The sequence below is a fragment of the Galeopterus variegatus genome, unplaced genomic scaffold (assembly GCF_000696425.1).
Source record: "Galeopterus variegatus unplaced genomic scaffold, G_variegatus-3.0.2 Scaffold522, whole genome shotgun sequence".
Taxonomy (NCBI): domain Eukaryota; kingdom Metazoa; phylum Chordata; class Mammalia; order Dermoptera; family Cynocephalidae; genus Galeopterus; species Galeopterus variegatus.
In genome coordinates, this window is record NW_007726633.1 from 373,885 (window position 1) to 387,872 (window position 13,988).

Consider the following 13,988-nt stretch of genomic DNA (forward strand, 5'->3'; position numbering starts at 1 on the left):
ATGGCTTCACTTCTTCTGGAGGTCTGGAAGGGGCTTGTCTCCCTGGGCCCTGCTTTGGAAGCCTCTTCTCTCCACCCTCCTGGCTCCACTCTGGCCTTTGGCTTTCCAAAGATGCTAACTCCTGGGACAGGCAGGGGCTGTAAGGCTGCTGCACAGGGCCCAGGCCCAGAGTGGGGGCTGGAGAGAGGAAGCTGGGCCCCCAGCTGCCCCACTCTGGAGAGAGGTGAATGCTCATTGAACCACAACATTTAATAAAGTCATTTATAGTGGGTGGGGATGAGTCTCCCCAGCCCATGGGGAAGGAGCTCAGGAGTCTGCTCCGGTGCTCAGGTCTGCTGAGAGTTAGAGGTCTCCTTTTGGGGGTTGATGGGCTTGTTGAGCTCAGTGTCTGAGGTGGGCAGCAGGGGGTCCATCTCTGAGGGCCTCCTGAGGTCCTTGAAGTGGGTCGATGCATTCTGTATTTGCAAAGCAAGGTGAGGTGAGTACGCCCACACACCGAGGGTGACCTATTCAAGGGCATCTTGTGTGACAAGCCATGCCTCAGAGGATCCAAAACCTGTCTCACCATAGCAGGGCCACAGGGCTCAGGTGGGTTTGCAAAGGTGGCCCTCTGTTCCCTGTCAGTCCCCTCATCCTTTTCAGGCCTTTCCCAGGAGGTGCTGAACCTCTGGCCATGAGCAAAGTACTGGCAGGAGAAATCAAGGTCTTTGCTTTAGACAGTAGGTGGTACTGGAGCTGAGCATGGGGGCAGCTGGGAGCAGGTTTGTTTTTTCTTAGGAAGTCACATCTGCCCAAGGAGAGTGTGCTAATGCAAGAATCTCGGGTTCTGTGGAGTTGGGTGGGGGCCACAAGCCACCTGGGCCATGAGCAAAGCCAGTCTTAGAGTACAGTCAGTGCCAGACATCGCAGAACTGCCTCTGTGGACCACCCCTCATCCACAGCCACCTGCTCCTTGAGTTTCACCACAACCATGGGGGAAGGGGTTGTCTTGGCAGGGGTTTTATATTCCTCTCAGACAGGTGGGGAAATTGAGACCAAGCAAGGGCTTCATTTGGAAACAGCAGGAACTGGAGGCCAGGACTTCTGACTCCCAGCCAAGGAGCTGGCCCCCCAATGGTTTTTCTCAGGGCCCAGTGATTTGGGGGGTGGGCTGACTTCCAGCCCTATCACCTGAACCCACAGGAGCCCCTCCACAAGGGTCACTCACAGGCTGGTCTGTGATGATGGAGTTTGAGGGGCGCCCAAGGCCATTTTCTTGCTCCTGGATCCGTGTGGCCAAGTCCTGCTTCTCTCGTGCCCAGCGTCGAGCTGAGTCCTCTAACTACAGACACAGAGAAGGACAGATGAGGATCAGTGGGCAGCAGGGCCCAACCCTGAGAGCCTGGACAACCAGAGCCTGAGTCTGCTCCCTGGGCAGAAAGCAAAGTTCTGGGCAATGTGGGCTTGGCACCTTCCCAAGAAGGTCCCAGACCTCAGGAGTAGCAGGGGTGGATGTGAGGGGGCCAAAGAGTCAGACAGTCTGACTAAGACACAGATGTGCCTTCTCTGCGTTCCAACGACACACTGAGCCCTGACCTTGAATCCACACTGACCCTTGACTCCGATCACACACTGAGTCCTGACCCTGGTCACACACTCAGCCCTGACCCTGGTCACACACTGAGTCCCTACCCTGGTTGCATACTAAGCCCTGATCCTGGTCACACACTAAGCCCTGATCCTGCTCAAAAACTGATCCTTGACCCTGTTCACACACTGAACAGTGGGCCTGGCCCAGCCTGATTGACCCCTGCACCTCTCCCACCTGGCTTTCCAGGGACAGGATCCGGCTCTGAGCTCGTTCCAGCTTGGCCAGGAGGTTAAACTTGTCTGAAGTACTGGAGAGGAGATCCTATGAGCAAAGCAGAAACTCATGTATGGCCCCAGCTGGGGGCTGTGGCCATGTGAGCTCAGGAAGCCGTGAGGTGCTGAGGGAGAAGCCAGCCAGGGATGAGTTCCAAACTCGGCTCCCTGATGCAGAGCCTTGGACCCGGGCTGAACCTCTTCCTGAAGTTCAGAGTAGTGCCTTGGATTGTGCTTTTTTTTCACAGCTGTTTCTCCCACAGATTTTGGGTATATCAAGTTTTTTTTTTTTTGTCTTTTGTCTTTTTCCGTGTCCGGCAATGGATCGCAACCCTCAGTGCTGCCCCTGTACCGGACCGGGGACCGGCAACGGGATTGCAACCCTCGGTGTTGCTCCCGTGCCTCGCTCAGCCAGTGAGCGGGAACCGGTCTGTATGTGGGATCCGAACCCTCGGGCGGGAGCGCCGCCGCACCTCCCAAGCGGCGCACTTATCCAGTGCGCCACCGGGCCGGCCCGGTATATCAAGTTTTTGCATGTCAATTTTTTAATGTAAAATGCATCAGAGAGCTTCTTTTAATGCAGAGAAGATACTCTCAAACTGGGAGTCTTTTTGTAAAGTGAAGAATCTGAAGTAAGGGTTCCTGTCCCTCACACTTTAAGTGGATGTCCATGCATTGTGTGTGCTTTCAAACAGAACTCTCCTCCAGCGAGTCCTGGGATGAAGAGAGAAGCTCTCCTGGGCCCCTGCCCAGCCCCTCTTCTATAATTCCAAACTCCTGTCCTTGGGCGTGTGCAAAGCATGGGGAACTTCTTGCAGCCTCGGGAGTGGAGTGGGGCTTGGGCGTTCCAGGGCCCTGGGACACCAACCTGTGCGGCCAGGGCCTCTGTGCACTTAGAGCGGCCTGGGCCATCTGTCTCTTGAAGCCTCACTGCCAAGTCTCCTCCTGCTCCCAACTCCCCAGGGTCCACCTGGGATGGGGGAAAAGGGCTCTCTAAGGCTGCACCAATCCCAGGAAATGCTTCAGAAGGAAGTTCTGAGAGGCTTGTGTAGGTGGAGGCCAGCAGGTGCCAAAAAGGTGAGGTTCAAGGGTCAAGGGTCAGTTAGGGGCTTTTTTTCTCCCAGGATGCTAGATGAGGGTAAAGGTGAAGATTTCAGATACATGCGTTCCCCAGGAGAAAAAAGAGCAAGGCCTGAGAGCTCAGATTCCAGGAGATTCTAGGCAGATTGGAGACCCTGGGAAGCCTAGCTGTTGGTCTTGACCTTTGACTTGGATTGTGCCGTGGGCGATTGCTGGGCACCCGGTGACTGGGGCAGGCAGGCACATACCAGACTTGTTTTGGCGGCTCTTACCGGCAGGGCCTGCTGCTGCAGGATGATGGGGGCCGACTGGTGGCGGTTCTTATCCAGCTCTGCCCGCAGCCTCGAGTTTTCTGCCAGCAGCACTGAGTAAAGGTCAACGGGCAGGTTCTCTTCTGTAGAAGCCAGGGGAAGGCCAGAGGCTGAGAGCATTGGGAAGGCTGTGAACATGGCCACAGACACTCGTGAGATGGGCTTTCCTGCCTCCGTGTCCCTGCCCTGAACTGCCTCAGCAGTTTGCTCCATTTGTCCCCTCTGCTCCCAAGCCTTCAGTGGCTCCCTACTGCCGGCGAGATGAGGTCCTCATCTACTACGGCCTCAGGCTGTCCTTCCCGGCTCTTCAGAATCTGACTTGACGTTCTCCCTATATCTCCACTGCCCTCACCACCACTTGTCTGCGGAGTATGTCGGCTCTTCCCCTCTCCTCCCTCCTGTCTCTGCTCCTGGCATTCTCTCACTCCCCGGACTTTGTCCTGGCTGTTTCGCTCCCTAGGGTGCCTTCTCATCCAGTCTCCTGGATGACCTCAGGGTCCCTGAAAGGCCCCCCAGCTTTCATTGTTTTCTAAAGGCCTTCAGAGCCTCCCCCAACACCTCCGGCCGTGGAGGCTGAGCACAGGGCTAGGCATGCAGGGGGCCCTGGTGAGGCTGCACAGGCAGGCTCAGGGAAACCCCTTGCTTTGGGCTGGCCTGGTATGGTGTCCCTGGTTTTCTCCTGTTCATCAGAGCCCCTTCTGATTGGCAGTTCCAGGTGGCTTTGGTTAATGCCAATGGAAAAATGAATCATTGATTTAGTCAAAGTATTTTTCATTTGTTTGCTTTGCAGAGGCAGAGTCTTTGAAGATATGGGAAGATGGGGAAATAGTTCAAAGGGCTTTAGAGTTAGGAAGTTGGGAACTGCTGCCCCAGGCAGCCCTACTGGGGAAGTCCTTCTCTGCTCTAGTCTTCAGGGCCTCCCTCCCGGAGGTACAGCCTCTTTCTAGCCTGTCCTGCGGGGCTCCCTGGCAGGAGGAGGGAGCTCAGGGAACCTCTGGAAGCACTCAGTGCCTGAATGGGTAGGCAAGCAGCATGAGCCTGCGTCTCCTAGAGCTGCAGATTTAATTAAGGGCATGGGCCTCTCTGTGCAGGTTCTCTTGAAGCTGGGAGGCTCCAGGAAGGCAGGGCCTCCAGGGTTGGGGCAAAAGATGGGGAACGATTACTCACTTTGGGGTGCAGACCCACCCATGTTGGGCTTTCCCTGCAGCCTGTTCAGTGGCGGGGGCGGGGGCTCTCTCCTGTCCCGCAGCCTGTCCTTCAGTACCTGCTCCATCTTCTCAATCACCTAGAGGGCAGAGCACAGAGGCTGGGCTGGCCTGGGGGTTCCATGCCTTCCTGTCTGGGTGGGCCCCTGGCGGGCAGACCTCTCTGGCACCTGCCTTCTCCTGGTGCCGCACGGTCTCCTCCAGTGCCTTCATCTTCTGCAGCTTGTCCTGGTACTGCTTCAGCAGTGCGGCCTGAGGCTGCTGAGCCTGGTACAGAAGGAGCAACTCCTTCTCTCGATCATTCTTCTGGGAGTTGGGGAGGGAGGGAGAAAAAGAATGGGTGCCTGGGAGTCATCCTTGGCCCCGAGGGTCCACACGGACACTTCTGCTGAGTTCTCCACTGGGTTGATCCCGTGTCCCCCAGCCCTCTTTTTTTGATTCCAGACACTTCTACCCACACTCCCCACTCAGCTCCCCTCCCCCCAAGCCCCAGCTCACTCGAATCAGCTCATTCTGCAAATGCTGCACCCTGTCCCTCAGTTTCTTCACATCCAGCTCACTCAGCAGCAGTTTCTGCTTCATGGACACTGTTGGGGTGGGTGGGGGGAGCTGGCTCAGGGAAGAGGCCCCTCCCAGCTCAAACTGGCATAGTTGGGGGCGGGCAGGTGGCCCTCAGCCCTGGGCTTGGGACAGGACTGGATTCTCCATTTCCCATCCCTGAGAGGACCCAGCAGGGGCCATGTTAGAGTCTGTAGGCATTGGGGGCTCCTACTAGCCCATGTCCAGCAGCATGCACATCTGGGAAAAGCTCCTGCCACCCTGTCCTGCAGCCCTGAGCCTGGGCCCAGGTGGGCACCCAGATGCCCTTGGTGGCCTGTACGCCCTCACCCAGGTTCTCGGCCTTGCTGGCTTTGCCCTGTTCCTCTTCTACCTCCTGCTGGGTCAGGTGGCTCCTCAGCAGGCGGTTCTCCCCTTCCAGGATGCGGGCTTGTTTCCGCAGCAACAGGATGTCCTCTGCCATCTTCTGCATGGCCTGCCGGTAGTTGTTCATCTCCTGTGGATCCCAGAGCCCAGAGCTGAGCCCCTGCCCCACGGGATCTCCCACCCCACATCTGCACCCACTCTTGGAAGTCAGTGGGTCACCTCCAAGGTCAATGAACAATGTGAGCTCCAACTGCCCCCAGAGGGGTGGTTATTTGGTCCTCACCCCTCCAGGCCATGGTGGCGCAGAGAACTAGTATTCTCTCCCAGGAGCCACGTTACTTCCCGTGACACCAACTCAGGAGAACCCAGAGCTCAGACAGCAGGTGAGGCAGCCTATGGGCAACAGAGACTTGAAAGATCTGGGGCCAGGTTTCCAGAGTTTGTCTAAATCGCAGCCACTTCTTTGCCTTCTTTCTCTTCCTTCCCTTCTTCTAATTCCTCTCCTTCCTCATGTCACTGAGAACCCAGGGAAGAACCTCTCAGAAATCCCGCTGAGTGCCATTGGAAGCTGATCCCAGTGCCAGCCCCTTAACTAGCCCAGAAATCACAAAAGGGCACAGGTAGGCCCAGGAGACCCAGATAAGGAGACAGGGTCAAGGTTGGGATCCAGCTACAAGATGTGGGGTACGGGGGATAGTGGGCAGGAAGCTGGACTCAGTCATCAGATTAGGAATAACAATACCCTAACATCTGATGTTCATTGAGCATTTACTATGTCCAGGCCCCTCCTGAGTGTTTATGTGCCCTGCTCATTTGGTGCCATCAACAAGCCTGTGAGGGTAGGTACTGTTAGCTTCCCTGTTTTACCAAATAGGAAACCAAGACCCAGTGAGGCAAGTAGCCTGCTCAGTTACAAAAGAATTGAGTGGCAGAGCCAGGGTGTGAAACCCAGGCCTGCTGGGCAGGAGTCTGTGTTCTCAGGTGCTGTGCAATCCTGCCATGACACCCCCAAACACGGACACTTCACAATATGTTGAGAACTGGCAAAAGCAGGCTACAAAGAGGATTATCAGTGCAATCCCAATTTGGGAAAATTAATTCATGTCTGGCCCTAAGTACCCAAGGGTCATTCAAAAAGTTCATGGAAAAATGGAAGTAAAAGATAATATGAACCCTTTTGCAAACTTTTGAAGTACCCTTGTACATAGGAAAATTAATAGGTCATATTTACAGTCAACCCTCTGTATCTGCAGCTTCCGCATCCCTAGATACGACCAACCGTGTATCAAAAATACTTAAAAAAAATTAAATAAATGCAAAGTAATACAAATTTTAAAAAATACAGTATAACAACTACTTATATAGCATTCATTAATAGGAAGTAATTTAGAGATGATTATGCAGGAGGATGTGCTAGGTTATATGCAAATACTAGGCCATTTCATATCAGAGACTTGAGCATCCACAGATTTTGGTGTCCCTGGGGGTCCTGGAATCAATCACCCACGGATACTGAGGGACGACTGTGCATGCATTTGTTTTATAATCAGAAATTCCCCACTGTTATTTTATAAAAAGTTTCATAAAGGGGGTTTCTTAAGTCTAAACAGCACAAAATACAAAAGGGAGATCCAAAAGGTGAAGGCAGAAAGGTCTGGATAGAGGAGGAGGAGGTGAGAGCTGGCTTAGGGGAGGACGTGGGAGCAGGGAAGGGAGCTTGCTCAGGAGTTTGCTGAGCCCTGGTGGCTTGGGGACTTCCTGAAGCTGTGGGAGGCCTTGCACAGGGGGATGGGGCTCATGGGCCCAGCCAGGCTCCCAAGCCCCCAGGAAGCAGAACTCTGCCCCCAGCTGCCGCCTGGGCCCCATGCTGCCTGGGGATGTGGCCTGGCTTCCCAGCCACTGCCTCCCACCTGCTGCATGGCAGGCCACTGGCTTCTAGGGGAGGGGTCCACAGACAGTGGGGGCTTGTCAGACACCACTTGTCACCTGCCACTGTCTAGCCTTCTGGCTGGACTCCCTCTAACTCCTGCCAGGGCCGGGTCCATCTCCCCAGCACCTGCCCCAGTTGAGTTCCAGGTCTTGGCTCCTCCAGATCTGCCCATCTGGTGTCCTCAGCATTGTTCACTGGGAGACTCAGTCCAGAGACTGCACCCACACAGGGCTTTGTGGTCAGGCCCAGATCAGAAGCCCAGCCTGGGTTCACATGCTGTGTGAGCTTGGATAGGCCCCTTTACTTTCCTTCCAGGTCCTCATTTGGGAGATGCCTGGGGTTGCTGCGAGGCTCAGAATCAGTGTGTGAAGCCCCTGCACAGGCCCCACCAAGGCTGGTGTGATTTGGAGGCTGCTGTTCTTGTCGCATCCCATTTCTTTTCTGATGGCTGCTTTAGTCAGCAGGTGAGACCCCTTTCTCATCTTCCTTGCTGCCCCCTGGGCTCCCTGGCCTCCTTCTCTGCTGTGCTCTAAATCTTCAATTTATGGCAGCTCATGACTGAGAGTGGTTTGGGAAGCCCAGAAGACTGGCCAGAGGAAGCCCATGATATTCTGGCAAAGGAAATTTATCCTCTCCTTTCTTTCCCCAGCCTGGTTCAAGCTCTTCTTTCTGCTCTGGACAATTACAGCAGCATCCGAATGGATTTCTTGGCTTCTAGGGTTATCTCCTAGAGAAACATGCACACACACATCCGAGAAAACGTGTTCAAGGATGCTCAATGCAGTGCAGTTTGTAATCTTACACTAGGGCATGCTCAGTCTCTGGACTACAGGGAGTAATTACAAAGAGTGACCTAGATTGAATTGTACTGACACAGAGATGGCCACAGTCTACTGTGAAATAAAAGAAGCATGTGGCAAATTAATATGATGCCATCCATAACTGGGGTGTGTGTGCATGCACATGGAGGGATGGAGGGAGTCCCAGGGGAAGGGGCTGCCAGCCTCTTGGCCCACTCCATGGGTCTGATCACCCCCTCTTCTCGTTCAGGGACTGATCTTTCTAAGACCCCACTGTTCTCCAACTCAGCAGTCCTGGGGTGAGCAGAGCTCTGTTATTTACATCCCCACTAGACAGACGAAGAAAGCTGAGGCCCAGAATGAGGAATAAAGAGACGGAGGGAGAGCATGGCTTCTGGTGAGGTGGGCGTCCCTGCCTCAGCCGGACATCCCTGCCAGAGGAGGGTGATGGGCTCTTCTTGTCTCTGCCATTTGAAGACTATCCCTGCTGACCCTCCACAGGCCCCCATCCCACTCAGCCTGGCTGCTCTGAGAGTGAGCTCCCCAGGAGATCAAGAGGGACCTTGGCCCTGGCTTACTGCCCTCCATCTCTACCCAGCCAGTACTCCATGTCTGTGGGAATAGGGAGGCCTGCCCTCCCTCCTCAGCTTTCCCCACCCGCACGGCTGAGGGGGGACCTTGGGCAGTGCAGCTGGGTTGGGAGGCCATAGCCTGTGGGCGGGCAGCCCTGACCTCTCCCCACAGCCTGGAGCAGGGCTCCCCCCAGGGCCATGCTCTGCGTCACAACCCAGCCTTGAGAACATGCAGGACACCATGCCCCAGATTCCTGTGTGGTACTGTCCCCTCCCGTGTTTGCTCCCTTCTTCCGCTCAGTTCCCAGCCTGTTGGGGGAGAGGCAGGATGCCAGCCTTTTCCCTGTTTTCTCCCTGGGCTGACACAGCTTCTAGGGACACTGACTCCAGAGCCACTGTGCCTGACCTTGAGTGCCACCACCTCAGCTCTCAGAGCTTGTCAAGGTGAGAAATGTCAGGTGGCCCTGGGCTTGAATTGACCCACTGCTGCTGAGTGCTGGTGGCTTTTGCCACACCAACACCTGTTCTTTGGCTGTGGTAGGGTGGCAGCTGTTCCCTGAGCCTCAGTGTCCTCATCTGTGGGATAGGAAATCGCCCCACCTCGAGGGGCTGCTGCGGAGTGAGGGGTGTGAGGAGGGCCAGCCTGGGCCCCATCACCTGGGGTGCCTGCTGCGGTAACACCCTTCCCTGCAACATCTTTTGAGTGCTTTTTTTTTTTTTAGTCTTATAATAGTCCTGGGCACTGGGCACAGGAGGTATGCTTATGTGATTACTCCCATTTTACAGAAAGTGAGAGGCCCAGTTCCCACTGAGGAGGAGGGGTGGTGATTATCTTTTACAAAAGCCTGAAGAAGGCGATGCTTAACCTTCCCACCTTCCAAATAAGAGGCGCCTGTGGTGGAATCTGAGGCACCTCATCCAACTGCAGATTTCCAAATAGACCTGTGGCCACTATCAACTATGTTGATCAGAAGGGACCTTATATCCTCATCGTACAGGTGGGGAAACTGAGGCTGGAGGTAGTGCTCCCAAGGTCACAGAGACTCAGTGCCACTGTGTGCCAGGTCTGTGCCATACTGGGGCCATGGACACAGATAAGCCCAGACCTTCCCTGCCTTCAATGGTCTCCCATCTACACCAAGGAGACTGTAATGACATCTGTGGCGGAGGGGAACTTAGAGGAGGCTCTTTCTCAGTGTGGGGGTCCGGGAAGGCTTCCTGGAGGTGGTGATAACTTGAGCTGACTCTTGAAGGGTGAGTAGGTGTTACTTGGGGGTGGGGGAGAGGCTCTTGGGCAGAGGAGACACTGGCAAAGGCAGGGAGGTAGAGAGTGTGAGACAAAGAACAAAGCAGGGAGCAGGGGAGGGGGCGGTGGCGGTGAGTGCAGGGGTGCAGCTGGAAAGGGCCTTGAAGGCCAGGCTCAGGAGCTTGGGCTCCATCCTGCAGGCCACTGAAGGGCCTCAGCTGGAGGGGGTGTGTGGCTGGAGGCCAGGAGCAGTGAGCTGGGTGGGACTCAATGGGAACTGTGCCGGGCAGAGGCAGTGGGCACAGAGGGGACGGCAGGGAATGTGGGACCGATGGGGACTGAGCATGGCAGAGGTGAGCAAGGAGGAGGAAGAGGAGTTGTCTGGGGTCTTTGGGTGGAGGAGATGTGTGTGGGGAGTGGGGAGGAGGAGGAGCTGGGGTGGGGAGGGGAGGGCATGTTGGGTCGAGGTACCTGTGGGGTCTCTAGGTGGAGGTGGTCAGCAGGTGGTTGATGGGGTCAAGCTTGGAGAGCCTCTTGGTGGGAGATAGAGGGGTGGAGGACAGCCCACAGTGGTGTGATCGGAGCCTTGGGAAGGCAGCAGATTTTCAGAGTCGGAGGAGCAAGTGTGGAGCCGGGGGAGCTCAGGGACAAAGAGAGGGAGTGGTGGTGGGAGACAAGCCCTCAAGATCAGGGCAATTGTCAGAGAGGTGGGGGGAAAGGGGGCGAGAGCAGGCTGCAAAGCCAAGGCTCAGAGAGCTTCAGGAAGGAGGGACGATCACCTTCCACCTGGGCAATGGTGGGTTGGGTGACATAGACAAACCTGCCATGAGAAATAGCCTACAAAATGGGACGCAAAACAAAAATCACCTCCTTCAAAGTATTAGAGAACTGGCAGGACATTGAGTCCTTGGGCAGGGATAGGGGATGGTGGAGAGCCACCTGGTGGGACACTACACAGCCGTGAGAAGGGGCGAACCACAGTGACAACAGGCAGCAACGTGGGGCATCGTGTATGCACAAAATTGAGCAGAAAACCCATAACAGAACAACACAGGAAGCACGACGCCCTGCAGAGAAGGTAAGAACGGGAAGTTAGGCCGCAGCAACCGGAGAGGCGGGCTTAAGTGGAACAGCATAAAGAGGCACAGCAAGCAGGTGACCGGCAGAGCAGGCACATCTGGAGGAGGCTGGGAGGGGTGTGGGGCACGAGGGTGCTCGTGACGCTCTATTTCTTGGTGGTTTCATGGGCATCTGCTGTGTGATAATTGGTTACGTTCTCTATTAATGTTCAATGCCATTGCACGCCCATGTGTGGATTGCATTTCGCAACTTAAGAGGTTTCGAAAAAAGAAGAGAAGGCTCAGCAGCTTCCAAATGTGCAGAGGGAGCCTCTGGGCATGGCCTGGAGGAGGTGGTCCCTGGTGACCTTGGCCAGTGTTCTGAATGCCAGGGTGCTGTGGGGTGAGCATGAGGGGACAGTGAGGTTGAGAAGGGACAAAGGTAGCTAGGGACAGAGGGTCGAGGAGAGGCATGGGGGGCAGGATTTTCTGGAGAATTAGGAGACAGGCAGGGAAGGGAGGCACGGGCTGGAGTAGGGGTTAAGGGTGGGGAGGGGCTTCACTGTCCAAGGGGGAAGAAGGAGGCCTGAGGCTGGGACAGGTTTAGACAGGGGGCTGGGTCTGAGGCAGTGTGGGTGGCAGGGTTCTGTAGGGACCCGAGTGGGTGCAGAGGTGGGCGGTGAGGCTGAGCCAGGGCAGTGGGTTTGCTGGACTGGGCACACAGCCTCTCCTCCTTCACCCTTCCCTGAGCAGCCACCCACACTCTGGGTCCCCAGGCCCCACAGATTCGTTGCCCACAGGCCCCGGCCACCTGCATGTGCTTTGCCTTTGCAGCCGGCAGAGGGCAGCCACCTCCCACAGATGCTCCTGATTCAGCCTGCAGCAGGAAGGAGGGTGGCCTGGGCAGGCCCCACAGCACATGTTGTGGGGGAAGTCATGTACAGGGGGTGTCTCCCTTCCCGGCCCCAGGCACACATGTCCTTCCTCCAGGCAGTCTGGCCTGCCTTCCGAGACCTCTTTCCCTGGAACTCCCATCTCAGAGGTTCTTATGATGGGGCCAGAGAGGTGCAGTGACTTGCCAGAGGTCACACAGTGAATCCTGAACCTCAGCTGGGGCCTCTGTCCTGGGCTGGCCCCAGGGAAGATGATGGGGCTGAGTGCGGAAGATAGGGGCTTGGGACAAGACCCATCTTTAAATAACCCCAATTCTTCCCTGCTACCTTCCTGCTACCCCGAGATTGCCATGCTGTGAAGAAGCTCAGCAAACCATGTGGGAGTGATGCCCACCTAGCCCCCAGCTGCTGCAGTGCCCTGCCTGTAAGTCATCGTAGCTGAGGACTTGGACATCATGGAACAGAGATGAGCCCACCCTGCTGTGCCTTGGCTGAGTTCCTGACGCACAAAGTTGTGAGATGTAATAATAGAAGAAATATTTACTGTTTTAAGGTACAAAGTTTTGGGGACACTTGTTATGCAGCAATAGGTAATCGGAACATTCTCCCTGGCCTCTCAGATCCCTCCAATGGCTCACATGTGCCCTCATGATAAATTTCCAACTTTGAATTTTAAGGTGGTCTGTCCCAGCACAATAGACCCCCATTTAGACCCCCATTTAGTGGCCATCTAGCCCTGGCCACTCTACCCATAGGCCCAGCCTTCTTGGGTCCCTCAGGAAGCCTTCTTCTGCCAAGAAGCTTTCCCTGACCCATGCCAGCCTGGCACTCCCCATCTGCTAAGGACCACCTTTTTGCTCTCTCTCCAGCTCCTGGGAGACCCTGACAGTAGGGAAGGGGGCTGTTTCTGCCAGATTTGCCATCATGTGACAGTCAGGGCTTCTGCAGTTCCCCTCAGAACATCAGAGAGGCCTTGTTTGGCTAAATTACCCAATACCTTTAAAGGGAATTAAGAACATTTCTTTAAAATAAAATGGAAACATTCAGCTTGCAAATTGATGCTGGCATCCCCCAGTTCCCGAGATCAGGGAGCTTGGAGCAAGAGCCCAGTTCCAAGGGGCCATCTCAGGGAGGGGTGGGAGAGGACGGAGGCTGTGCCTGAAGATTTGCTGAAAGAGATAGATATTTTCCCAGGGGTTGAGGCTCCCTGTGGCTAAGCGGCCCCCTTGCTCACAGGCCAGTGCTGCTGGATCCCTGGCCCCTCTGCCCTTGGCTACTGCCCACTCAGCCAAGCTCCCTTCTGACCCACTATGGGACAATATGACAATAGGACCCAGTGGCCATGAGAACAAGGCTTTTTCTTTCTTTCCATTCACTTTCTAACCTCATCACCAGCAGAGCGTAGGCAAGGGAGGCCTGTGAGCCCTGTGGGCCAGGTGGGGACACTGCGGTCCAGAGCTGACCCAGGTCAGGCAGCAAGGATGTGGCCGAGTGGGAGAGGCCGCACTGCAGGACGCACAGGGTAGGCGGTCTCTGCGATGGGGCTCTAGGCGGGAAGGGGAGCCTGGAAGGGCATGGCACTGGTGGGTCCCTTCTCCACCTGCCATCACCCCAGGGTGGCCCCAGCTTCCCAAGCCCCATTCTGGGCTCTGTCTTGGTATATATCTCCCTTGCATGTGCTCCCCAGCAAGGCCTGCAGCCAGTGTTTGCTCGCCTAAGCTCAGCTCTATTGGGGGTAGGAGACCCCTGCCCTTAGAGACTTCCCAGAAGTGGAGGGTGGGGGTGCTGCTCACATGCTAGGAGTATAAATCAGAGAAGCGAGAGGTGGGGGAGGGTCTCCCTGGAGCCGGAGAGGCTGGAGCTGGGCCTTTGCGGTACAGGTAAGGTTTGACTGTTCTGGTGGGACCTGAGCAAGGGCGTGGAGACCAACATGGGCCTGGCCTTTTTAGAGGTAGTGAAGCACATGGGTCTGTCTGGCCGAGAGCAGGAGCAGGCCTGGCCAGCTGGGGCCAGCCCAAGAGTTGCTGCCTTGAGTGTCAGGTCTGGGAGTTCTGCTTCTGAACAGAGGGCAGTCAGGAGCCACAGAGGGTTCTAGAGCCAGGGCCCTGCTCACCCCCCCAGTCCCTG

General features: G+C 55.8%; 1 protein-coding gene across 4 annotated transcripts in view; it reads right to left on the reverse strand.

Annotated features, from left to right (window-relative positions):
- Window positions 1–236: 236 nt before the first annotated feature.
- Window positions 237–13,988, reverse strand: part of CCDC33 (coiled-coil domain containing 33) — a 114,107-nt gene continuing 100,355 nt past the window's right edge. The window contains exons 12-19 of one of the 4 annotated variants that reach the window (XM_008569652.1): window positions 5,327–5,492; window positions 4,937–5,025; window positions 4,613–4,744; window positions 4,419–4,518; window positions 3,195–3,361; window positions 1,805–1,891; window positions 1,208–1,321; window positions 237–455 (exon numbers count right to left, since the gene is read on the reverse strand). In XM_008569652.1, coding sequence (XP_008567874.1) covers window positions 327–455; window positions 1,208–1,321; window positions 1,805–1,891; window positions 3,195–3,361; window positions 4,419–4,518; window positions 4,613–4,744; window positions 4,937–5,025; window positions 5,327–5,492 — 984 coding nt within the window. In that variant the 3' untranslated portion in view covers window positions 237–326. Of the gene's footprint in view, window positions 456–864; window positions 1,322–1,804; window positions 1,892–2,710; window positions 2,813–3,194; window positions 3,362–4,418; window positions 4,519–4,612; window positions 4,745–4,936; window positions 5,026–5,326; window positions 5,493–13,988 lie in introns of those variants that run through there. The other 3 variants (XM_008569651.1, XM_008569653.1, XM_008569654.1) reach the window with 3 other exon arrangements.